We start from the raw sequence: 25,777 nt of genomic DNA, 5'->3' as shown, positions 1-25,777 counted from the left end.
GAGGAACCTGGGACGGCAGCGGCGTGCCAGTACACCATGATGGCGGCGGGCACGATCAAGGCGGTGACGTGCCTCTATAATCGAATGATTAGGGAGAATATCCCTCCTCTCACGGCCCTGAAAGCCAAGTGGGAGGCGGACCTGGGTAGGGACGTACCTGACACGACGTGGGCACAGCTGGTCCGTAGGGCTCGCAACAGCACGAGAAACGCTAGGTTTCAACTGATCCACTACTATGTGTTGCATAGGGCGTACATGACCCCGGGTAGAATCAGGCGGTATTTTGGAGATGGGACAGTGACCTGTCCCCGATGTCCGGAAGAGGGGGCCGAGCTAGTGCACATGTTGTGGGCATGCCCGGCCCTGCGGGACTATTGGCAGGACGTTGGGGAGGTGCTGAATGAGGTGACTGAAAGATCAATAGAATATGGGCCAGGGGAATGTCTTTTGCACTGGTTTCCCCATACCCCCAAAAATAAACTCACGAGTAAGTTTATCGACATGGGACTGATGGTGGCTAAGAGGGAGATCACTAGAAACTGGAAGGCGAGAGTGGGGCCAACTCCGCGGAGGTGGCGGCAGGAATTTCTAAAATGGGCTACGGCTGACAGCACGCATAGGTACCAGCTTGCGCGCAGGTCCCCCAGCCAAACAGCAGCTGACACTGCGACCTCATGGGAAGTAATGGTGCAGGCACTTAGGGACAGCGAGGCTGAAGACGAGGAGGGGGCCCCCGGGGCGGAAGGGGCGGAGGAGGCAAGCTGAGGCAAGCTGAGGCCCTAGGAGCAGCAGGTATGCAGGGGGGTTGATGCCAGCAATCCAGACATAATCGCAACGTGGCCTTAGACGGGGGGTGGTGTGAGGGACGGGATAGGGGGGGAGTTTTTAGTTTTGCGCAGGGAATGGGAGTTGGGGATTAGCGCGTAGGTTGGTAGGGATATAAAAGTAGTCATGCACATAATCCGGACACTATCCGCTCCTCAATATTGAACGTCAGGCAAGGATGAGCAGAGATAACAACGCCGCCCAACCCCCGGGTTGTGGGCATGACGGCTGTGTACTGATTGCCGAAGCATATTGTGTATCTGCTAAATTTTATGGTGCTACTTTTATATGTAATGACCTGCACATGCATGACTACAATAAAAATTATTTACAAAAAAAAAAATGAATATTAAATGTAGCAGCAGAAGAGGGGAGTGACAACACCTTTCTCGCTCGCGTCTGAGTAACCCCATACCTCGCTCCCATATAGCACCATTGGGACACACTTTGCGTTGTAAATTTTCATGGGGGCCGGAAGTGGTTTACAACCTAATCGCTTTGCAAACCCTAACAAAGCCCCCGACGCCCTGGCAAGAGTATTCTTTTTATGGGCGCGCTGCGTGACCCAAGACCTTCTATCATCAAAAAGGATCCCTAAGTATGGGAAGGCTGGGACTTGAATGAGCTCCTGCCCTTTGCAGAAAAATGTGGCCTTTTTTGCCCGTCCCCCACCTATCGACATAGTGTGACTTTTTAAAATTAGTTACCAAGTCTAGAGAATCCATAAAATTAATAAAACAATCTAAAAGCGATTGTAACCCTTTTGCCGTTCTTGCCACTAAATCTGCATATAACAATGCGGGAATCATTTTTAAGCCAGCTCTTGGGATATCTTTACAAGATGAGATTAATTGGTCTCCCAAGTTATTAATGTAAAGCGTAAACAGCAAGGGTACAAGGATACATCCTTGCCTTACCCCTCGCTTAACTGGCCAAGCATCTGTCAGGCTCCCGTTCTCATTATAACGGACCGCTGCCGTAGTATTCGCATGGATATCAGCCAGAAAAGATATCAATACAGGGTCCAGTCCCATGCCATATAGGGAAGCCCAGAGCTTATCCCTGTTCACAAGGTCGAAAGCAGTGGATAAATCCATAAAAGCTACATTGATATCCCCCTGCTTTGCGACCGTGTATTTCCCTATAACCAGATGTAAATTAAGGCATTGGGCCGTTGTACCCCTTCCCTGTCTGAACCCATACTGTAGGTCCGAGACAACTGAGTTTTTATCCAGCCAAACTGTCAAGCGGGCCAAAACAGCTTTTCCCATAATCTTTGCAGCTGAGTCCAAGAGCGAGATGGGCCTATAACAGGCCGGATCTTCTCTTGAACCCTTTTTAAATATTGGGACTATAACTGCATTACCCCAAGACGTTGGCAGACCGGCTTTAGAGGCTGCATTAAAAAGGAGGCAGCGACAGGGCGACGTCTCCATGACACTGTTGACGATGATGGGAAAAAAGTCTAAGTGGGAGAAGCAGGATTTCCAGACCGAGGAGGTCACAGTCGTTGATAGGGACAGTCGTTAATGGGGAGCTGGACGCTGTCATTCCTGGTGAAGAGTTTTACCTTTGGACTTAGACAATAGGTCGGATACCATTGCTGAGAGGTCCTGCTGAAAGGGATTCTTCAGGGGCCACTGTAAAAAACAACAACTGGCGAGCGTGCATGTCACTATTCTGTGAAATAAATGAAGTTCTGCTGTTTGTTTTCTCAGCTGTCGACTAATTAATCATGAATTTCAAAGTTGAAGGTGGACAAAAAATACCTGTCTTTAAAACATGGAAAATGTGCTCAGATAAACCAAAAATCAGAAATGCATCACAGAAAAGGTGGAAAGACACCCTGTCTTTCATATAGAGCATTCACCTGAATGAAAGGTAACCCTAAGAGAAAACACTTTTAAACGGACCAAATTCTTAACCAAACAATAGTGAACATTGTTTGCAATGTCTCCCGTGCTCGAAACTGCAAGTGAGTGTCTGACTTTAACGATCAGTACTTACAACACAAAATGATTGTGTAACACTCTCTCTATGTATAAACTATTCTGGTCAAAAACTCTTGAATACAGGGTCTGCAAATGTTAACCGACAATCAGAAGGCATAAAAAGGAAAGGTACCACTTTCCCTTCACCATATGTTTATGACCTGTGAGGACATACCTGCTATTAACAACCGCTATGGATGCGTAAAACGAATCTTGTTGTAAACTAAAATATACAAAATCCTGTTTCTATACTGTACAGCAATACATTCTAAGCAAAGCTACTTCTGTATGCTAATAATCTAGAATATGGGCAAAATGCTTACCCCATTTGTGTTAAAACTGCATGACTTTCTGTGGGTATTCTGTCCTTGCTGCAACTGCGTTTAAGCTGCCGAATATAAATGCGCGCCTTCTGTGTCAGACATAGACATAGGACAAAGGTTCTCTGAGTGTGAGTGACCTAACTGCGGGCGCCATGTTATTACAGTATAAAAGGTTTATTTTACCAAGTAGAAATGTCAGTTTAATACTGCACTATAGGTTGCAATGGCAGGCCTGAGACATGTGTTTATGGCTATTTTAGTGATGCACAATAAGTGCTACAGGCCCACTAGTAGCATTTAATTTACAGGCCCTGGGCAACTAGGGACGTACAAGTGCATTAAATGTATCAATTAGGTGTAGGCCAATTGTACCATGTTTTAGGAAGAGAGCACAAGCGCCTTACCACTGGCGAGCAGGGAAAGAGTGCACAGAGTTATAATACCAACAAAATCGGTCCAGCAATAAAAGGCAGAAATCCTGGGGAGACCCTGCAAAAAAAAAACACGTTCAACATATGCCCTGGCTGGATCTCCTCAAGTGAAGTGGGAGTGCCAGACTCCTCCATGGTATGCAGCATAGATGACCAATCAGACTCCTCTCTTTTCTAGGGTAAAGAGACCTTCGTTAGTTTCGGGGCAACTTCAGGGTTGCCAAAAAGGGTTTCACATTGCAAAAGGAAGCATATCTTGAAAGATAGGTGTTAACTACCTTAGCTAACCACATACCAAACCAGAGGTAAAGTTTTCAACCTTGGGTTGAAACTATAGAAAGAAAATATTTTGAGACAGGATAACAAACAGCCATAAGCCTGCAGATCTCCCTGGAGCTCCTTTAAATGTTGCTCACTAGATTTGTAATGTGGAGACGGAGGCACAGTTTCACAGATTTTGTGAAAGCTAGAGTACAAGAACTATCACAATCCAGAAAGAGAGTTCTGTTCCTCAACCAAGCATCCCTGCTCAGGCCCTAAATTCTCAACTCTGTAAGCACACTAGGATATGAGTGAAAAGGAGGATTTCTACGTAGGGTTTTAAGTATACAGGAAAAAATTGGCACACATGACAGGTAACGGTGAGAATAGGAATAAATAAATAGTGTAAGGACGGTGCTACTAGGTCAAGGGGCAACCCAAGGCCCCTGAAATAGAGTAGGCAAAGGCCAACCCTGTACACATTTGAGAACAAAAGTCCTGTGCACACGTTTGAGGAAATCAATTCAAAATAGACCACATGTTTCGGCAATATTCATTCATAAAACAGATACCAGAGAACAAGGTCGACAACAGGTAGTAGCTTTTCTTTGTTTTATGTGATAATTGGTCCTCCTTCCAGAGGAGACACCAAGAACAGACCAGCCGACACGTGTTTCGTCAAGCGGGTAGTTACCCGTGACTCTTCAGGGCTGAAAACAGGCCAATCTACGTAGTATCGGGAAACCGGTGATAATTCCAACCCGGTTCTGTAACGGGTTATAACGTGTAGACAATAAGCCACTGATGGTGGACTGGAGGTTAAATGAAAGACCCCCTGCTATGGGAGCTGGAAAATGACGGGCGGATGCAGCCGTCACATCTGAAATGCTGCACTATGCAGAATGGTGGATGTGGAATAGAGCTCGATCCGGATCCGGATATGGTTATGAGCGAAAAGGAGACCACCCCTTTTTTCTTACCTTTGGCCTTGTATGGATTCATCAATTTCTCTAAGTCTAATCAACATGAGCCCATTATTTTTACATAATAACACAGAATGGATGCTGAACTGCACAACACAATCCGCTGCAGTCTCTCAGGTTTCTATACAATGCAGCCTCAAAGAAAGTTCTTCTAAAACACTAGACTGTCAGTGTCTACATACTGAAAGCACTTTTAACAGATTAGTGATAATGCACTGTATGGATTAGTCTGTTATTTGAAAGGTTGAGGCCTGAGGCCACTTATATTTTCGATGTCTTCTGGCGAATCTGGAGCTTTCTTCCATGGCTGCCACCCGTCAGGAAGCCTCAATGTGAAGCAGTGACTTCCAAGGGCCTAGCTTGAATAACCTTAGATTTGCAAGTTAGCTGCCAAGACTTTGAGGATCTTGCGGTAGTTGCAAGAGCACCTCAGCCACTAAGAACCTGAAAAAGAAAAGAAGCACAGCTGACGCCACTAAGGGCCACTCCAAAGGCACAGCCCCAACCTCTGACCCATCCCCATACATTTATAGGGCAACATTTTGAGGCATATCCGATGAGAATTATTTTAAGGTAAGTATTGTGTTAAACTAAAGGTACTCTACACTCAATATTCCTGGGGAATATTTATGCCATAGCGCTACCCAGGAGGAGCAAGGAGTAGATTTATTGGAGATCCTAAAGAGACCCTATACTTTAATCTTCTCAGTGTAAACTCTTCTCCCCATATTTTACCTTCCCAAAATATTTCCCCTTTAGTGTCATCCCTTTAAGAGGTGAGCCAGGCAGCCCTAGAGGGCTCAACTGATAGAAATCTCTTACTATCCACCTGTGTTTTTGACTAGCCATAATCTATGCCTTCATGGATGGAGATTGAGCAGAACCATCTGAGGGGTTTTGATCTGCCTGATATAATATGGGATGCCACTCTGGCTGCTAACTGTTCATCCACAAAATTTGTCTGTTCTGGATGTTGGGCTAAGTTTGAGGCCTGGTGTGTGGAGCATCAAGTCCATCCGCTGCATACTAAACTTTCTCATCTTTTGTTTTTCCTGTCTTTTGCTCTGGAAGACCTTGCTGCTGTTACAGTTTAAAGTTGTCAGTCCTTTTTTCCTTTCTACATTTGTTTGATCACCCCTCTTTATTTACTTGACCAGTTATGATTCTTTTTCTGACAAGGCTTACATATCTTTCTTCCTGCACCGTTTTAATGCTGCAGTGGGACCCTAATTTAATTCTTATCTTCTTCATGAGCACATCTTTTAAGTCTGTTTGCAGCTGATCTTTCAGGCTATTGTCCCTTAGAACTTTCCTTCTCATTGCGATTACTTGGGCATGCTGTGGCATTCACCTTCAGGTGCCATTAATGCAACTACCATATACCTCCTTTTCTGACCAGTTGATGCTGCAGACTCGGTCACTGTCTCTACCAAAAGCGAGGTCTCCTTTCCATTTGGGGGTGTCCATCATGCACCTTGCTTTCTTCTCTCCACCACATCACTTTTAAGGAGTAGGAGAGACTTAATCGGTTGGACCTCAAGAGAGACTTTGTTTTTATCGATGAGACTCAGGAGCAACAAGTGGCTAACAACATTTTTGTGAGATTCTTTGGTGCTGAAGGAGGGTCAGTCCTGAAACAGACCATATCCAGATGGATATTTATTTCAATAAAAATGTGCATTGCTTGTTCAAGAAGGAGCCCTCTAAGGGTCTTTGTGGCTCATTCAACCAGAGCTAAGGCTGCCAGGACAGCCTTTTCAGGTGTATTCCTGTGCTAGACATCTCCTTGGTAGGTACATGGGCGTCCATCCGCATCTTCACCGGGTATTACCGCCTTGACTCTCAGGTCCACAGCGAGAGCCATTTTGCCGGCTTGATCGAAGCAGCTCTGTCCCAGCCGTAACCCCAACTACAGCACCCACCTGAATACGCCTGTCACTTACAGCTTTCAGTCAGCACCAACCTCACCATTCCATCCATATTATGCTTTATTTCTTGCAGTATCATGTGTTTATGGGTTTATCTGCATTTAAAAAGTGTATATTCTTTACTGGATCATAAGTGAACTGGCAGTCATTTTGTAGATGACTGCTTTCCCACCTGGAGAGGACAATTTTGTGGACAAGAAGTCCTTCTATACATGCTTTTGGGGGGGTGTGGCCAAGCCGCATGGCCGACAGAACGTGAGCTCCGCTAGCTCCCAGCCTCGGAACCCACAAATCCCGTCTAAATTATCCTGTGAGTACCTGTAACTGATCGCGGCGGTGGTCGGAGGTCCCCCTCCTGCGGAAGACCTCCATCTGCGAGCGGCGTCGTGGAGCGCCGGACCGCTCGGCCGACCCGCAGCTTGTTGGAGGTGAGCCCCGGGCCTCTGGCTCCACGAGGCCGGGGTCTGCAGCCGAGTTGCCCGCGCCGGAGGTGAAGCGGCCCGATCGCCTGTGGCTCCTGCGGGAGCAGGCGCCTCCGTCCCGCACCGGAGCCTGACGTCATCTGCGGCTCCTGGCGCGAGCCCTACACCCTCCTGGCTGCGAGCCTTGATCGTGCCCCGGGCCTCTGTCTACGCGAGACCGGGGTCTGTGGCCTAGCCGGAATTGCCGGAGGTGGTGCGATCCTGTGCCCCTGGGGCTCCTGCGGGGCCTGGCGCCTTCGTCCCGCACCGGAGCCTGACGTCAACTGCGGCTCCTGCCGCGAGCCCTGCACCCTCTTGGCTGCCTCCGGCCGAGAGCTTTGATCGTGCCCCGGGCCTCTGACTACGCGAGGCCGGGGTCTGCGGCCTAGCCGGAATTGCCGGAGGTGGTGCGATCCTGTGCCCCTGGGGCTCCTGCGGGGCCTGGCGCCTTCGTCCCGCACCGGAGCCTGACGTCATCTGCGGCTCCTGGCGCGAGTCCTACACCCTCCTGGCTGCCTCCGGCCGAGAGCCTTGATTGTGCCCCGGGCCTCTGACTACGTGAGGCCGGGGTCTGGGGCCTAGCCGGAATTGCTGGAGGTGGTGCGATCCTGTGCCCCTGGGGCTCCTGCGGGGCCTGGCGCCTTGGTCCCACGCCGCAGCCTGCTGCTGCCTACGGCCCCTGTGGCGGGCCCTGGGGCCTCCTGGTTGCTGCCCCGGACTTGCCTGCCTTGCGCCCCGGACTATACCTACGTGGGGCCCGGGGTCTGGGGCCTAGTCGAGGACCCTGAGAGTGACGCGGTCCTGATCCCCGGTGGCTCCTCCGGGACCCGGCGCCCTCCTGCCCACTCCGGACCCTGATGCCCTCTGCGACCCCTGTGGAGAGCCCTGCTGCCTGTTGATTCCTGCCGCGAGAGCGCCATTTTGAGGTAGCCGCTCTGAAGGGCCTTTCCCCCAGCACCGCATGGCAGACTGAGAGGAGGCTGTGGGTGACGCCGATGGGGACGGCAAGGGGTCCTAGTCGGCCGGGCGACCCCGTCCTCTGGGTGCCCGGTGATACGGAGGCTGCCTGTGGGGGTGGCCTGGACACTACTGCCAGCGACGCCCTGATACTCCTGGGAGTGGAGCTGACCCATGGACATATCCACCCTATCGCGTGAGGATTGAGAGTCCGGGGGGCGCTCTGGTGAGTGAGATTTTGATTCCTGACCCCTCCCCCCCTCCGCGACTTACCTGTTCTGGGAGCCGGCATATCGAGGGGGACTGGTGTGTGGTGTGGCTCCACTCCTCCGGACTGCGGCTGCTGGGGCCTGGACTTTGCCTCATTACACGCTTGGTGCCTGGGGGCCCGCTACCTCCCTGTGCCCGTTGGCTGAGTATCGACTGGACCATCGGTTCGGAGGGTGCCCGGTGCTGTTCCTATCTGAGGGGGGCCCCCGTGTGGCCCTGGCCATGCGTAAAGACAGAATGGCGCGTGCCACACAGCCCAACACCATCACCCAGTACACCACGCAGCGGCTGCCCTCCCAGCGGATTACACGCCAGTCGGGCCAGGATGAGGGTGCGGAAGGCCCTGGGGAGCCTACACGGGCGGAATTGTTGAAGGCCATACAGGTCTCGCATACTGCTCTGGAGAGGCAGATCGAAACGGTCTCCATTGACGTCAACCTGCTTCGCACTGACCTCCGAAAGGTTGCTGATAAGGTCACTGATGCTGAAGGGAATATTGTGGAGCTACAGGGAGAGGTGGCCACTCTCAAAAAGACAGTCACGCACCTCACGGCTGCGACCCGAGCTCTGGAACGGAGGGCTGAAGATGCGGAAGGGAGGGCCCGCCGCAGTAATATTCGGGTTCTTGGGGTGCCGGAACGGCTGGAGGCGGGGAACGCTGAACGCTTCCTGGAGACATGGATCCGTGCAAAGCTGTGCCGGTGGGCCTCTCAGACGTCTTTGTGATCGAGCGAGCGCACCGCGCTCTGGTCCCTCCACCGCGCCCCGGGGAGCCCCCGCGAGCTTTGATCGCTAAAATACTGAACTATAAGGACCGCGATTGTGTACTGCGGGAGGCACGGGAAACAGCGGATCTCACCATCGAGAATAGCCGGGTGTCCATCTACCCTGATTACACGCAACAAGTCCAGGAGCAGAGGAAATCCTATTTGGGAGTGAAAAGGAAACTCCGCGAGATGCAGATGCAATATATGCTATTGTACCCCGCAAAACTCAAGGTGCTCTCGCAGGGGAAGGCGCACTTTTTTGACTCCCCTGCGGAGGTTTGGGAATGGCTGGAAATCCGGGGAGACGACCTGCCGCCCGGAGAGCGGGGGGGACCCCAGGAGACCTGGGGAACACGATCTCCACGGAGACGACGTGGCAGGCGGAGGCGAGGATCTGAGTCGGCTGACGCAGTGGAACCTAGGATTACGGTGGGCCGGGACGGTGCTATGCTTCTAGAGCCGTTGCCAGGTGCACTTGACTTGGGGGACCCGCATCAGGTGGACCCCGAGGAGGTCCTGGTCCCTGACACCTTACAAGACACGACGCAGAATACGCTACATTCTACCTCTGTGGTCCCGGAAACCGGAGGAACTGAGTTGTTGCAGGTACCGGTTTCATCCTGAGGTGATATGACTCCAGGCTGTTCTATATCTTTGATCTGCTTGCCTGGGTATGGGCCGCACTCCTGCTTGAGAACTACTGTTGGCACCGTTAGACATCTGCTGCATACCTGCCTTAAAGAGCCTCCTTTGTTACTGTTCTATATGGGTGGTCTGTAGAGAGTTTTGGGGGGGGGGGTTGCTTGCTTACCTGTTGGAACGATACTTACGTTGCACTGTTAGCACGGGGAAGGTACGACTACTCTTTGTTGGGTCCGGTAGGGGGCTTGGGGGGGGGGGGGGGGGGATGATTGCTGTGGTTGAGTGTGTGTGTGTGTGGTGTGGGGTGGCTGTGTACGTCCTGGCACTGGCAGGGGGAGGGCGGGGTGGCATGTCTTGTTGTTGCGCTACTCCTGCTCGTGGGAGGGGGGGGTTCTTTACAGTTTGAGTGGTTTGGGAAATTGTGGGGTTGGAAGGGGTTCTGCGGGGAAACTGTTTTTGGCATCGTGTGTACCATTGTTCGTGCCCCTAGGAGGCTGCTTGCGGATGCAGGAATTGGTTACCCGGATGGGCGTGGCCACTGCTTATGGGATACACATTTTTAACTTGGAACGTGCGTGGTTTGGGCACTTGCACTAAGCGCCATAGAGTACTGTCCTTTCTCCGCCGTCATGGGGTTTCTGTGGCGTGCTTGCAGGAGACTCATCTAAGTGAAGAAGGTGCCCTTAAATTAGCCAAGAAGTGGAGGGGTCAGATGTTCCATTCCTCCTTCTCTACCTATGCTAGGGGGGTCCTTGTCTGGGTGGCACCCGGGGTTCCCCTGGCGGTCCAGTTTGTTGAAGCGGATATTGAGGGCAGGTATATATTGTTGCGGGTGAAGCTGGATGGGAGGGATTTCCTGTTGGTGAATTCTTATGCACCCAATGTAGATGATCCATGTTTCTTCTCCACCTTACAGGAGCTTCTAGTGTCAGATTTAGATTCCCCCCCCTCCTATGGTTTGGTGATTTTAATTGTGTACTGGATCCACTCCTGGACAGGCATCCTCCCGCGCGGGCACGAAACCACGGATGACGGCACGTCTCCGGGAGGTGATGGATAACCTGGGTGCGGTCGATGTATGGCGCCTCTGTAATCCGGGACTGAAACTGTACACCTGTTATTCCCCCACACATAATACACATAGTAGACTCGATAGAGTCCTTGCTGCCAATGTTGATCCATCCCTTGTCTTGATGGTCACCCATCAGGCTAGGTTTTTGTCCGATCATTCGCCCGTAACATGCGTTCTGCAATGGGCAGACCGGTCCTCCCGTCCACGGACCTGGAGGATGCCGGGAGATCTCCTGCAGGATCCGGTAGGACGGGACCATCTGGAGACGACCCTACATTCTTATCTGGATCTGAATTGGGGAGATGGCAACATACCTTATGCGACCAAATGGGACGCTCTTAAGGCGGTTGTGCGGGGCGCATGTATGGGCCTGACTTATGGAGTCCGGAGACAGCTGCTCCGTGAACTCGAGTGCGCTGAGGAGCGCCTCCGCCACTGTCAATCTTTGTCGGAACCGGATGAGTCGGACCTGGACTCTGAAAGGACGGCCCGTGAGGGCGTTCACGACATCACAACATCCTTACCCGGCTGGATAAGTTTACTCTCGGCCGATATCGCCAGCGACTCCACCGTGAGGGGGACAAATCGGGCCGACTATTGGCCTGGATCCTCCGAAGGGAATCGGCACCTGCGCGGATCGTGGCGTTCAGGGACTCCGCTGGGGACCTGGTGCACTCGGAGAGGGACCTCCTTGAGGTGCTTCGCATGCATCTACAGACAGTATATACCGCGGACCCCCTAGTAACGGAGGCATCGTATCAGTCATACCTTCGAGGTTTGACTCTCCAGACCCTCTCTCGGGCGGACGCAGAGGAACTGGACGCTGCGTTGACGCTCCAGGAGGTCAAGATGGCGTTGGCTGCCCTACCATCGGCTAAGACGCCCGGTGGGGACGGTTTTCCCCCGGAATTTTATCGAGCATTTGCAGAGACCCTCGCTCCCTGTCTCCTCCAGACCTACCATGAGGCGCTGGAGAATGGCACGCTCCCTTCTACCATGCAGCAGGGGGAGGTTTGCATGATTCTAAAGCCGGGCGGCGATAGCTGTGATCCCGCGGCCTATCGGCCTATCACCCTAATTAACACCGATGCCAAGGCCCTCACTAAGGTCTTGGCCACGAGGCTGGCACCGCATATGGCGCACTTAGTCCACCAAGACCAGTGCGGGTTTATCCCGGGCCGCAACACCGCCATGAATCTTCGGCGCTTGAACCACGTCCTCCATGAGGTGTGTGATAGGGAGGTTCCTCAGGTGCTGGTGTCGATAGACCTTGCTAAGGCCTTTGATACTGTCAGCTGGGGGTACCTTTTGGAGGTGCTTCATATGGCTGGGGTGTGACCCCTTATCTGCGCTTGGATCCGACTCCTTTATAGTGCGCCTACAGCCAGAGTCAGGCTCGGAGCGGCCCGATCGGACGAGTGGCGACTGGGCAGGGGCACCCGCCAGGGGTGCCCCCTGTCGCCGCTTCTATTCGCACTGGCGATTGAGCCCCTGGCTGTGTCGCTCCGAGCGGAGATGGCCCCGTGGGGGATTCGAGTGGGAGACGCAGTGCACTTGGTTTCGTTATACGCAGATGACGCGCTGTTCTACCTTGCCTCCCCCCGGGAGTCGCTGCCACTCCTATTGCAGCACTTGGATCGCTTTGGTGCGGCCTCTGGTCTACGCCTTAATTCAGAAAAGTCCTTGATCTTCCCTCTTGCGGGATGTGGTGAGGACCCTAGAGTGGGTTTTCTACCCCTGGGATTTAGGTGGGAAACGGAGGCCTTCCGATACCTGGGATTTCAAGTGGCCGTCTCCGATGAGCAGTTGCTGGCCCGAAACGCCGACCGAGTCCTCAGTTCCTTACGACAGTCCGTGTCCTTTTGGAATACACTTCCACTCTCTCTTATGGGGCGATTGGCCATCTCGAAGATGGTGATGTTGCCCAGAGTGTTGTATACCTTACAAAATTCCCTGTGCCCTCTCCCTCCTCGTATATTCCGCACCCTTGATACGCTACTCACCTCCTTGCTTTGGGCGGGTGGACGCAGCAGAGTTGCATTGCGCACGGTGGTCAGGCGCTGGGAGGAAGGTGGCCTAGAGGCCCCGAGGTTCGACCTCTACTACTATGCGGCCCAGCTGCTACCGGCCGCGCGCTGGTTTGCCGGTACGGACAACTGGGAGTTGCAACTACTGGCGGGCAGAGCAGACGAGAGGACCCTACAGGTGGCCCTGATGCGTGGTAGGGGAGCGGATCCCTCCCTACCATACATTGTTCGACACACTGCTGGACTTTGACAGCGAGTAGTGGAGAGAGTGCTGCGACGGGCCCCATTTCATAGGGAGCTCCCGGTGTGGATATTGGCATCGGTGACGTTGATGGAGGAACACATGTCGTTCCAAGAATGGCACGACGGCGGCTGTGAAACTTTAGTGGATCTGTATCCCGACGACTCATTCGTGACCCTGGAAAGGGCTACGGAGGCCTTTGGTCTTACTGGGGGACAGTATCTCCATTATAGAGCCCTGCAGGATATGGCGATGACGGCCTGGCCGCAATATCCGGAGGCGCCCCCGATGTCCCATACTTTGAATATCCTATTGTCGTGTGGCAGGGGACGGCGACTGATAACACTGTTGTACACGGCGATGAGATGAGATTCAACCCCCCCCCCCCGATCGCCCCGTCCTGGGCAGCATGGGAAGCGGATCTGGTGGTCGCCCTAGACCCGGGACAACGTAAGCGAATAGGGACACTTACCAAGAAGGTGTCGTGTAATGCATGTTTCAAACTGCTACATTTCAATTTTATGCATCGTACTTACATAACCCCAGTTGCTTTACACTGTATTGCCGCGGATAAGTTGGATGCCTGTCCTAGATGTGGTGCAGTCAGAGCCGGATTTCTCCATTCGGCTTGGGAATGCCCGCTGATCGGAGACTTCTGGGAGGCAGTGGTAGTCCGCATCAGGAGGATCACTTGCCTACACATTGAACTAACCCCACTTCACTGCTTGTTGGCCCTAGTCCCCAAGCCTAGGAAGAAGAACCTTTCCTATAAAATGTTGCAGCTGCTGCTGGTGCTGGCTAGGAGACGGGTGGCTATTACTTGGATGGGACAGAGGGCACCAGACGTGTTATTGTGGCTCCGGGATGTTGGGGAATGGACATTGGCTGAGGAGACGCACATGCAGCATACTCGTAAAGATGAGCGCCTGCAAGAGGACTTGCTCGCATGGAGAATGATGTGCGCTGTGGGGTCAGGTGGCAGCGATTCCGAGGCAACTAGTGCTGAATTGTACTCCTCAGCCGGATCGGGACCTGAGGATGGGGAGGTGGGAGATGGGGAGGGAAGGCTGGTGTTGGCGTAACGCCCTGAGGACCACGCACAAGATTCCTTAATGACAGTTGTATTGTATATGATTGCTTTGCATCCCAAGGATTTGAATTTCGTATCTACTGTTATATCTGCACTTGCTGGAGCTGTACTGGAGCTATGACATGTGTACACTTGTATTTTTCTTTTTACCGATGCCAATTTGGGGGGGGGGGGGGGGATTCTGCTGAAAAAATAAAGTAAAAAAAAAAAAGGTTAAAAAAAAATACATGCTTTTGGACTATTTTACAATATTTTCATAGTATCTGTTGAACAAGCCCCAGGAAGAGCCACGTGGATATATCCTTAAGGTCTGAGTTTTTTTCCTCTATCTCTGTATACATTAACTTTGCTGGAGGTTATATCTGACTTTAGTGTGGCCAGGTATACTGATTTCCAATGGACACCTTCCCATTTTGCTTAAGGGTAGGTGATTAGTAAAGTTATCATACCTGATGTATGTGAATTAATTGAAAAACGAAAACTGAGAAACCACATTGGAAGAAACCAAATCATGGTAAAAAAAAAATGTTAAGGAAGGAAAAATCCTATACTACATTACAATTGGGTGGAGCTTAGGGAGGGCCTTTTTCCGTGGCTTGGCAAATAAGAGGGGACAGGGGGCTTCCCTGCCTGGTTCCACTGCTGATGGGGAATGGGTAGGAGAACAAACAAACTACACACACAGAAGCCGCTAGTTCTATGTACAGCAGATGAATGTAAGAAACAAAACGAGGGTCCATGTTAAGGCATCACAGAAGTGCGAATAGATAGGTCCAACTTACAGAATCAAATGCCTTTTCTATATCTGCTAATAGTAGCGCAGCTGGACGTCTCAGGTGATCCACGCTCGTTATTGCATTATGAGCACGACAGATGTTGTGGTGCGTAGCACGATGAGGCAACAAGCCGGCCTGATCTGGCTGCACCAGGTCGGTCATATGGGCATCAATCTATTGGCTAGGGCCTTGGCCAGCAGCTTGGCCTCTATATTTAAAAGGAAGATCGGGTGGTATGAGGTCCGGGGGGTCGACCAGGCTTTAGGAACACTACTATCTCAGCATGTTACCAGCACAAGGGCATGTGCATGTCTTCCAGCGTGGCCAGGATCGTATCCAGGTAATGTGTGCCCAGCTGCGGCATATATGCTCTAAAACATTTGCTGGGAAACCCATTTGGATCTGGAGCTTTTCCCGGAGCCAACTACAATAGGGCTGTTGCCAATTCCTCGACTGTGAGAGAGAATCTAGTGATGCTCTTGCTGCAGGTCAAAAGCCTTCGGGGTAAATAGTCTATGAACTTCACAACCTGTGCGTTAGACAAGGCGCCTCTATTTGCGTATAGGGCATGATGAAAGCCAGCAATACTATTGACCACTGCAGTTGGATTAATGAGCACCTCACTGTCATCATCGCGAATCGTGGGGATCTGGACTGACACCAGGGCGTGCTGACACAGCTGTTGTAATGATTTCCTGGACTTATCGATCCTGCTCTGAGAGGCCAGCCATGCACACCTAGCCTCTACCAGCAGCACCCCCTGGTACTGCTGTTGTGCCAGGCCCAATTGTCTGCTCCCCCATCCCCCCTCCTCCTCTCTCCTTCATTTCTGCAACTCCAAAATTCGAGCCTCAATCTGCAAGAGTTTATTTCTGCACTGTTTGCGCTCTGCCGCGCAGAAACTGATATCAACTCCACGAATAGTGGACTTCATTGCCTCCCATAGGATACCCTTGGAGGAGGCAGTCGCCTCGTTGAGGTAGAACTATTCAGTCATAGCGCGGTGTATACGTGTTCTATATGTCAAATGCCAGGGGGAGAGTCGCCAACAAAATGGAGGGCTATGAGGGCCTACCAGGCGCCACAGCGCCATCGAAGAGTGAGCTGAGAGCCCCCTGAGTAGTATTGCAACCTCAGACACTCTGAGTGTGGCCCATTGGCTCGAAAATATAGTCAAGCTGGGTGAATGACCCATGGACTGAAAATTAGAAAGTATAGCCTATCTCATAGGGGTGATAATCCCTCCATGTATCCACCCATCCCACCATGTCCGCTAGCGGTCTCAGGCGGGATTCCAGCATCACTTCCGTCACCCCAGAAACTCTTCACCTATCGCTGTCCGGATTCTTAACATCATTCCACTCTCCACCAATGACCGCCATTCCTACAGCGTGGATTCCCATATGTCTACAAGTCGATCTACAAAAGTTTGACTAAGTGGTGGAGAGGCATATATACTGCCAACAGCTATGGGTTCCCCTAAAATGGTCCCCTATGTTTCTACCCAAGGCTTTAGAAGCTGAAAGGGAACTCTTCTGTGACTAGGAATAGCCACTCCTCAGGAGCCCCTCATAAATCCTGTATAAAAGGTGTGGTCATAACCATAGCGGGTCAGACAGGGAGTTTTAGACCCCAAATTTAAATCACTGTGCATTGCCCATAAATCATTCCACAACTTAGGCCCCCCATCCTTAATAACATCATCCAGCGCAATGAGCCCAACAGAGTCCTCTGATCCAAATCCCTTAACCTGGCATCCATCCCTATAGTAAAATAAAGCCAGAAGTGGAGACCGTCAATTCTCCCTGCACACTGCCAAACTCTGGAGCTCCCTCCCGCCCTACCTTCAAGCCGAACCCAACCATCTCTCCTTCCGCAGATCCCTAAAGACATTGCTGTTCCCTTAACTCGCTCTGGTCGTCTGCCTCTGTCTCCATAAAGCTCTGGGATGCCTCCGGGTAGCCATGCGCTATATAAATATCGTTCAATTTCAATTTCTCTTGCCTCGACCTTTAGGTGCTTGGCCTGGTGAAGCACCGAACCCTGCTTCATCTTATCCAGGACCCCCGAACATTCCAACTGACAATATGAAGCCTCCCCAGTGGAACATTAGCATTCACATTGGTCATCTGGCCACAAAATTAACATGTGTTGGACTATCCGTACACAGGGCCACTACACAAAGAACATCAAAATTCCGCATAAAATAGAAGAAACTGACCATAACTGTGCAGCCTCCCCACCACAATACCTCAAAACCATTGAAGCATCTGTCGCACCAACCTCAACAGAGGCTGGATGCATGCCCCGTTCAATGGATCCCCAAACACCTCATCAACAAATAGTCTTTCTGGAAGGTTCAGGGTGCAACTCTCCAGATGTGCAGCCAATATGGAATGCCATCATACAGAGTATTCAAGCTTGGGCAATGCGACCTCAAGCCCTTCAAAGGAGACCATCCAGGCGCAGCATGCTGTGGACCCAATCCCTACTCCCCGGGACGTCCATTTGTTCCGCATTTCAGGGCCTGGAATGCCATTATGATCAAGATCTATGTTGACGTTTCTCTTTAAGCTTAGTCTGTTGTTGGTGTGGGTCGCTGGCGGATGAATATGAGTCAAGACGCAGTGGTATATGAGGTTTTACAGGTATCACTTCATCAGTCCAGATGAAAATCTCCTCTGGGGTGTCAAAGAATAGAGTGTGGGAGTAATAGATCACCCACAGACATGCTGGAAATGTTGCCTCCATAAAGGACTGGTGCTGCTGCTTGACCACTTTGGGGTAATCCAGGAAGATCATAATGCGATGGGATTCAAAGCAGAGAGTTTCCTGAGATCTTACCAGTTTAAGAATAGTGTATCAGTCATGGAAATTGAAAATCTTGGCAATGATAGGTCATAGTCGGACGCTGGTGCGGGGGCCTTCTTTACCAGAGCTATGTGAGCATGTTCAATTAGAAAACCGGGGGAGAAAGCATCTGGTGGAATCCACCTGGTAATCCAATGGGCTAGGAATTTGCCTATGTCCTCTGCATCGCAGCCTTCTGGAAAGCCACAAAGCGGAGGTTATTTCTGAAGCCCCGCTCCTCAGCATCCTCCACGCGCGTTGCCAGACCCGTAGTCAATGACTCAAGGATATCAACTTTCTTTCGGAGCATAGTGAAGATATCTTCAACGCCATAGACCTGGGTTTCAGTCACAGTGAGAAGCTCTACTGCATTTGCCGAGATCATGGCACAGCTACTTATATCTGATCCCACTGCCCCAATCTTGGCATCCAGCATGTTCCTGGACTGGGTAATTGCAGCCAGCAAAGTTGCATTATCTGGTGAAGCACATGGGGCTCCATCAGTATCAGTTGTTTCTCCAGTCCCTGTATATCGGTCCATCGCACTCTGTTTAGAGGTGGACCCCAATGGTTTGTCTTTTGTCATTGAGGATGGTCTATTAACTGAGGATCGTCAATGTACACTATTGTGACCCTGGCTCCTTTGACCGCGTATGGCGACTATTCCTGGTAGGTATGTACACAGCTGATGATGAATGTGCTCCACAAAACTGTGAGCTGCCCTGCTATTTAGCGAACAGGAGGGGAGGGGAGAACCACCACCTCCAGCCGCGCAGGTGTGGGCTGGGGGGAGCCCCAACTGCAAGCCGCACCAAGACCTGGCATGGACCCCTCCATGGACAGTAGTACGCCCCCACACCCTAAAGGGCGAATCACCTGATGGCACCGAGGCAAACCAGCACAGAAAACAACTTCTCCTGCTGGTGGTCGCAGACTATAGAGATCTCCAGGGCAGGGACCGCCAAGTCCCCAGTCGGCCGTGCCCACAAGCCTTCAGGCCACTGTGATGTAGCATGTCAGGGCCACCGCTCCACTCACCGCCGTCAAGCACTGCCGCCGTAGGCCCGGTCAGGCTCCTGCCAGGCAAGCGAGCTGACCCAGTACTCTGCAGTGGTCACACCGGCAAGACTCTCTCCGATCCCTGTGCGGCCTTGAGACCCCAGCTCTGCCTCTCAACAGCAGGGGCACGGTGAAGCCGTACCAGGCAGTGTTTCTTGTCACGTTCAGGTGGTCAAATGCCAGCCCAAGGCCCTCGAGGCACTTCTACTGTGGTAGGCCGAACACCGCCTCTGCGGCCCGACATGGCTGCTGACACCCACCAGGCTGCAGGCTGCTGGGTCCAATTTCTTTGGATCAATCCACTGGTGCCACCATGTCACGCTTTTCACTTCATGCACCACGTCAGATGGTGCAGTTGTGGTCTCCGGGCCAGTGCGAGGCAGAGAAGGGGAAATTGGCGTATAATCCAGCAGAATTACGTAGGATGTAGCTGATGTCTGCCAGAGCTCGCCTAAAGTGTGTCCGACATGATGGACCGCTGGGCCACCCCCTCTAGTTACAAATGATTTCAACAATTTGATTCTCCCTTGACAAAAATAGATCGCCTCATTGCAGAATTTTATTGGGCTTCAAAAAATTCTAAATTTACCATGGAGAATCCTAGACTACACAAGAGAAGAAGGGACGCATTATTTAACTTTAATAACTATGAAACAGACTTCCTAGCTTGGCATTGCATGTGCTTGCTATTTTTTCCATACCTTTATTGTCTTGCAGCATATTTGCGGTTCTTCTGAAGGGTTTATAATGCATCAGCAGCAGCATATATCCTTTCAGTCATCATATGTGTTCTAGCCTTGGTGCAATGCAAGCCATTGCTCATACTTAAACAGCACTGATTATCAAGGACTTTCTATCCTTCCTTACTGTTGAATAATGTTTAACAGTGTATCATTCTTGTTGAAGGGATACTTGTGTCTTTGGTGTCATCTACTTATATTCCCTCATGTGTTTGTAAACTTTGTGTTATTTCAATAAAGATTTGAATTTAAAAAAACACTTAAAGTCAATATGTTTTACTATTTATGCATTACTTAACTAGAAGGGTGTACAGGTTCTACAAAGGGTAAATACCTCCAAGTGTTAGTGGGTGCTAGCACTACCTAAATCACAAATGTTCAAAATATCAAATCAATTCTTATTTTCTTGTGTGCAAAATATGTGTTCTTGGAAAACTTAAAGAAAATTCGAGGCATCAGTCACATTGTGGTCTGCTGTATCTCAACGAAACCACATTTGTGACTCACTCTGCATTGCTTGCAGTCATAACATTGGTAAGTAGTTCACTATTGTTGAAAAAGAAGTACCAGAAGTCAGCCCTGTATTGTTATACGAGTTTCAGAATATTTAATGGTGTCAAATGTGTAGACATTATCGATCTAGATGCAAAGAATTAATAAGTAAGTATGACAAATGAAAGCATTATCCCTTAAGGCAGGGTTTGTCATAAGTTTCATTGGTGTAATCTCATTTTAATTTTGTAAATCTGGTTTGACAGTAGCGTGATATGACCTCCCAAATTTCTTACATTACTTCGTTTATTATGCTGTCTGATTGATACCCAATCATCACCTTCATCCAGCCCCCCCCCCCTCATGGTCTAGGTGAATATATTTCTTTATATAAAGCTGTATAGTATTTCTGTCTTGAACTAAACATATATTGATTTCTGGTCTGTAAACTTCATATTTCAATCCAAGTACCATAAAGCTACCTGGTCTGAAAAGAAATTACGATTTGCTTATTCGCTCACACTTCAGAATATTAAAAAAAGAAATTTATTGACTCTCTTTGATTATCATCTTTGGAACTGACTTCATGTTTCCTTTTTTCAGTGTTCCTGGGATACCTCTGTATCATTCTGCTTCTGCTCCTGCTGCTCATCTGCTGGATAGCTCCAGAACACGGATCCTCGAATATCTTAGTTTACATTAGCATTTGCTCGCTGTTGGGCAGCTTCACCGTGCCCAGCTCCAAGGGCATTGGACTGGCAGCTCAAGAGGCTTTCTCAGGGAGCCCATCGAGTGCCCGGGCAATGTATCTCTTCCTCATACTACTCGCCGTGTTGGCGTGCAGCATCCTCATCCAGTTCATTTACATCAACAAGGCCCTTGAGCGCTTTGACACTTGCGTCTTTGGTGTCATCTACTTTGTGATGTTCACGCTGCTGGTTTTGCTGGCCACAGCCATCCTCTTCCAGGAGTGGAGCAAGGTGGGAGTGGTGGACTTCTTGGGCATGGCCTGTGGATTCACCACGGTTATCATTGGAGTGTTTCTGATTCAGATGTTTAAGGACTTCAAGTTCAGCCTTGCAGATTTAAAAAAGTCTGCTCTAAAGACTGATTGAAATGGTGACTCACAACCTCAGTATTACTTATTCAAGTGGAGTATTAGATTTTTGTAATGTGTAAGCTTTCCAGGTGAGGAATGGTGACACTACTACTGTATGCACTGACATATAGACCTCAAGTGTATTGCTGCCTACAGATTGCTACAATGATGGTAATTCATTGAATCTTGGGGGCTGATTAACAAGTAATTAGAAAATCCTCTGATTTGCATATCTTGCAGGTCTCAAACTCGCCTGTGTACTTATCGCAAAACTATGCCCTATGTCTGAACAATGTCTGCTGAGTGGATAATCCGGAGGCACAAGGCTACGCAAAATGAGGAAATGTACGTTTTCTTAAAATTATTGTTGTTAATAATAGCATTTTGTAGACATTGTCCTTTCATGCATTCTTAAGCTACCCTCAGGATGTGTGGGACTGTCAGTGATAATCAGGTTAGGGGGTCCAAGACATTGCTCCTCTGATTATGAAGAATGATATCTACAGGCATTGAAAATAATGAAGTTGTGGCACTTACTCCTGTGCGAAGGAGAGGTGTACCTTTAAAAGTGCAATGAACATGTGGAGAGGCATTCCACATGTTTGAGAATACACACATAGAACTTTGTGGGTGTCCAACACTTTTGCAATGACCACTCCTCTGACATTCCTACCGAAAAATGAATTTCCTAACCTCTACCTTGCATTTAAGACTACAGAAAATCCAGCCATGCAGCATATATGTATACATCAGGTTGTGCGATTGCTTGTTGCACATGCAGCATTTTTTGGCAAGAGAGCTTAGCTTGGGCGTGCAACGAGACCTCTGAATCGACTCTAGAGCGTTATGAAAATGGCATGCAGTCGATCTTTCTCATACCTGTGTTCCTTTCAGTGGAACAGGCTCCCGTTTCATATTCGCGCCTGTTTTGATATTGCCTGTTTCAAAAAGCTACTCAAAACCTGTCTCTTTGCTGCACTATTTTAGGTTTTGATAAAATAACATGCAGGATACCGAACACAAAAGTACAGGGAGCAATTCTTATTAGGGTCTGTGTGGGGGAAAAAAAGGTACAATAGCTAACCAGAACTTGCATTTGTGAAATTCGTTACTACTGATTTTATGTTTTTCAACAGTCCGAAACAGATAGTTAAATTAATGTGACATTTCCTATTTAAAGCTGCCTGCCTTTTGACTTTGGGCCTCTGTGTTTCGTAAAGTATATTAGGGATTGAGAAATGCACATTGTGATAAGTAATATGACATGTTTTCTATAATAGTCAACCTGTATTTTTGAATAGATTCAGCATCAGTAGTTGATTTTACAGTTTGGCTAGAAACATTCAAACAAATGCATCACCGCCTTGTCAGTCTTCCTCATCGTAGTCCTTACTGATTGAGGTGGAATCTCGTCTCGGAGAGACACACTTGCCTGTGACCCTACAGACGTCAGTTCTCTCTGCAGAAACTGCATACATGTATTTTCCTTATTTTACATTATTTTTAGTAATTTGTTAAGTGGAACATAATGTCAGAGCCATAAAGTGCATTTTATGCATTTATATAAAATATAGAAAATCGCAAAACACCTAAAATTCTGTATTTAATATACTATGCAGCCTAAACTATCAGTCATGATGCATGCACTGTCACCTGATGTGAAGAACAGAGCAAATATGGGTGAAAGGCTTTACTGGTGAATGACTACGTGGTTTAAATCAAAGATTGAGTGAGTTCATTGCCAGCGATATTTCAAAAAGGCAAAATCAACCTTTTAAAAAAAAAAGTTCACAGGTGGAGCAAAATCTAGGTCCAGAATTTGCTCCACAAGTAGATTCCAGGGAACGGGTGGATTTGGCATTACTTTTTTTGTACTGCAAGTGACTTGTGATGCAAGAAACATCATGGCTTGTCTGACAGATGACCCTGTAGTGCTCCTGAAAGGAACTTCCGTGGCGGCTTCTGATGAGCATATTTAGCAGCAAAAAACTTCATCAGTTGCTGGGGAAGCGGTTTGCTATAGGATCCTAATGGAAGCAAAAGTTCATCAACACCTTGCATACTCATGACGAGCTCAGCTCGTCATGAGCCACGGTGCTCGTGTGCTCATGACGAGCTCAGCTCGTCATGACCGTTAGAACGCTCGCACGCTGGGCAAATTCCCCTGCTGTGCGTTCTAATGAAACAGGTGTGGTCATGACGAGCTCAGCTCGTCATGAGCACACGACCACCGTGGCTCATGACGAGCTGAGCTCGTCATGAGCACAGGGGGCGCTGCGCGCCCTACCCCCCAGAGGGGGAATATGCCCCGCACGGAAGGGGTTAAAGTTCTGTAGAGGGATGAACATCAACAAGCGCATTTCTGATAAATGTGATGGGAGAGAAGATGGCACCAAAGTGCCATACCGAGCTCATACTGGAACTAAGGAAGTTGCGTTGTGTATGTCAAGACTGAGATATAGTAGAAGGCTGTCTTTGCTCTAGCCAAGCTGGCTGCACTTGCCTAGGAAGACAATCCTAAAGTGTCTTGTTGGTCAGTAGAGAAATCTGGACACCTTAGAACAATGAGTCACCTGGTCCAGTGAAGCTGAACTTTGTCTTTAGCCCTAAAGAAGTAGATATAGAGAAGCCAAGTAGAGTGTAAAGGGTCAGATATGCTGGCATCCTGTGGTCAACAGAGAAATCTGGAATCTTGGAAGAAGGAATCCCCTGGACCAAGGGAGACGAACTTTTCCTGTGGCCCTAAAGAAGTTTGGGGTATGAAGTCCAGTAGAGGGCCCTCGGTCGTTCTCAGCCAATATTCAGAAGAAGGGACATCTAAAAGTTAAGGGGAATAAACCTAATAACACTTCTCGGTGAGGTAAGAAATATATTTCCATTTTTAGCGACCTTAACTTGATTAATCTCTCATTTCTCTCCACTCACCATTGGAGCATCAAGTCTTTTTTTTTAGGTTCTGATAAAAAAGGGTTACCGTGGCATTCCCTTCCATTTTCCCCTTACTATTATTGGCATAGGACAAGCCATGCACATCTTTCCTATTACAATAAACCTTTGTGCCACAACTCTGTGAAATCACCACATGCTTTTGTTGTGTGCGGTGTTGCTCACCAGTTTAGACAGAACATGTTTTTATGGGTTCTACGAGCATTCTCTGTATGACATCAATGTTTTAGAGATACAAATATTTGTAACTCTGTTTTCACTAACCTTAATATATCGTTATAATGTCATTTTTAGTAAACAGAACGGTTAGTATTACTGTGAATAAACCTTTTTCCAGCAATTTTATGTTGCTTGCGTGTGTTAACGCCTCCACCAAACATCAGTTAGGGAAAGACAGGAGTATAGTAGGTGTGAGTGACTTTAGAGGTCGTTGATCTGGATGAAAGCCTCAGACACTACATGGGGCACACAGTGAATGGCTGAAACATGTTGACCTGAGGATGAGTGGGAATATTGACACCCAAGACTTACCAGTAAACTCTTCTTTGACTTATTGTAGGGATCGCCGCCAGATAATTTTAACAGTTCAGTTCAGTTCAAAATACTTTATTCGGTTAAAAAACAGAATAACCATAAAAGTAGCATGAAGAAAATACAGTTTTACACGGGAGTCATATATTCGTTGTTTAAAATGCATATGTACAATAAGGAGGTTAATTCATTGAGATCGATTTACGACATTTAAAATTAGATTTAAAAAATTCGCCCAAAGAGGCTACCATAAAAACAGTTTCCATTTTCTGGCATTCTAAGAACGCTAAGCGACATCTTCGTATATTTAAGTCTTTGAGAATCGGGATGATAAGTTTCTTCCGAGAGAAAGTATAAAATTTACAAAAGAATAAAATATGAATATCGGACTGTGGGGAGACATCATCACATGGGCAAAAGGGTAATTCTTTCAGCCAACAATTCATCACAGGAAAGGACAAGACTCTAAAAACAATATTGAGTCTAAACCGGGTTAAAAGGAAACGTTCATGATTAGACATATATAAGGACAAATGTGGCTGTAATTTATCTCCACATAAAATGTCCTGGTGAGCAGAGACAGTCTTTTTTCTTGCCTCCTCTAAGTGTCTTTTGTCCCTAAGATGGGCAATACACAAATTTTTCAAGTCTCTTCTCGATATGTATGCCATAGTTGGTGGGTCCTCGAAGTATTGAACACAATTTATTTCACTGAGAAAGTTCTTGACATAGCATATCCATTTGGAATCATTGATATTGTCCAATACTAAAACGTCCTTTAAAATAGCCCGATTAACCAGACATTCATCATTTGTCCACACCCTGTGCCAAAGAAGGATTGGCTGAATCTTAATCGTATCAGTAACATAAATTACTCCCAATTCAACATGGCATATCATAGTTGCAGTACTCTCAGGTACAGACAGGATGTGGCGTAAAAATTTATTTTCCATAGTTTGAATTGTGTTAATATTTGAGTAACCCCACAGCCCTGATCCATAGGTGGCTACTGCTA

At 48.8% G+C, this 25,777-nt stretch overlaps 1 protein-coding gene across 1 annotated transcript in view; it reads left to right on the top strand.

Moving 5' to 3' along the window:
* NIPA1 (NIPA magnesium transporter 1) overlaps positions 1-23,308 on the top strand; it is a 67,976-nt gene extending 44,668 nt beyond the window's left edge. Inside the window, exon 5 of the mRNA XM_078658233.1 lies at positions 20,790-23,308. Within this exon, the coding sequence (XP_078514359.1) occupies positions 20,790-21,301 (512 nt within the window). The 3' untranslated portion in view covers positions 21,302-23,308. The remainder of the gene's footprint in view (positions 1-20,789) is intronic.
* The last annotated feature ends 2,469 nt before the right edge of the window (positions 23,309-25,777 follow it).

The sequence above is a fragment of the Lissotriton helveticus genome, chromosome 8 (genome assembly GCF_964261635.1).
Source record: "Lissotriton helveticus chromosome 8, aLisHel1.1, whole genome shotgun sequence".
Lineage (NCBI taxonomy): Eukaryota > Metazoa > Chordata > Amphibia > Caudata > Salamandridae > Lissotriton > Lissotriton helveticus.
Note: the sequence above shows the minus strand (reverse complement) of the source record. Positions and strands in the feature narration are given on the sequence as shown.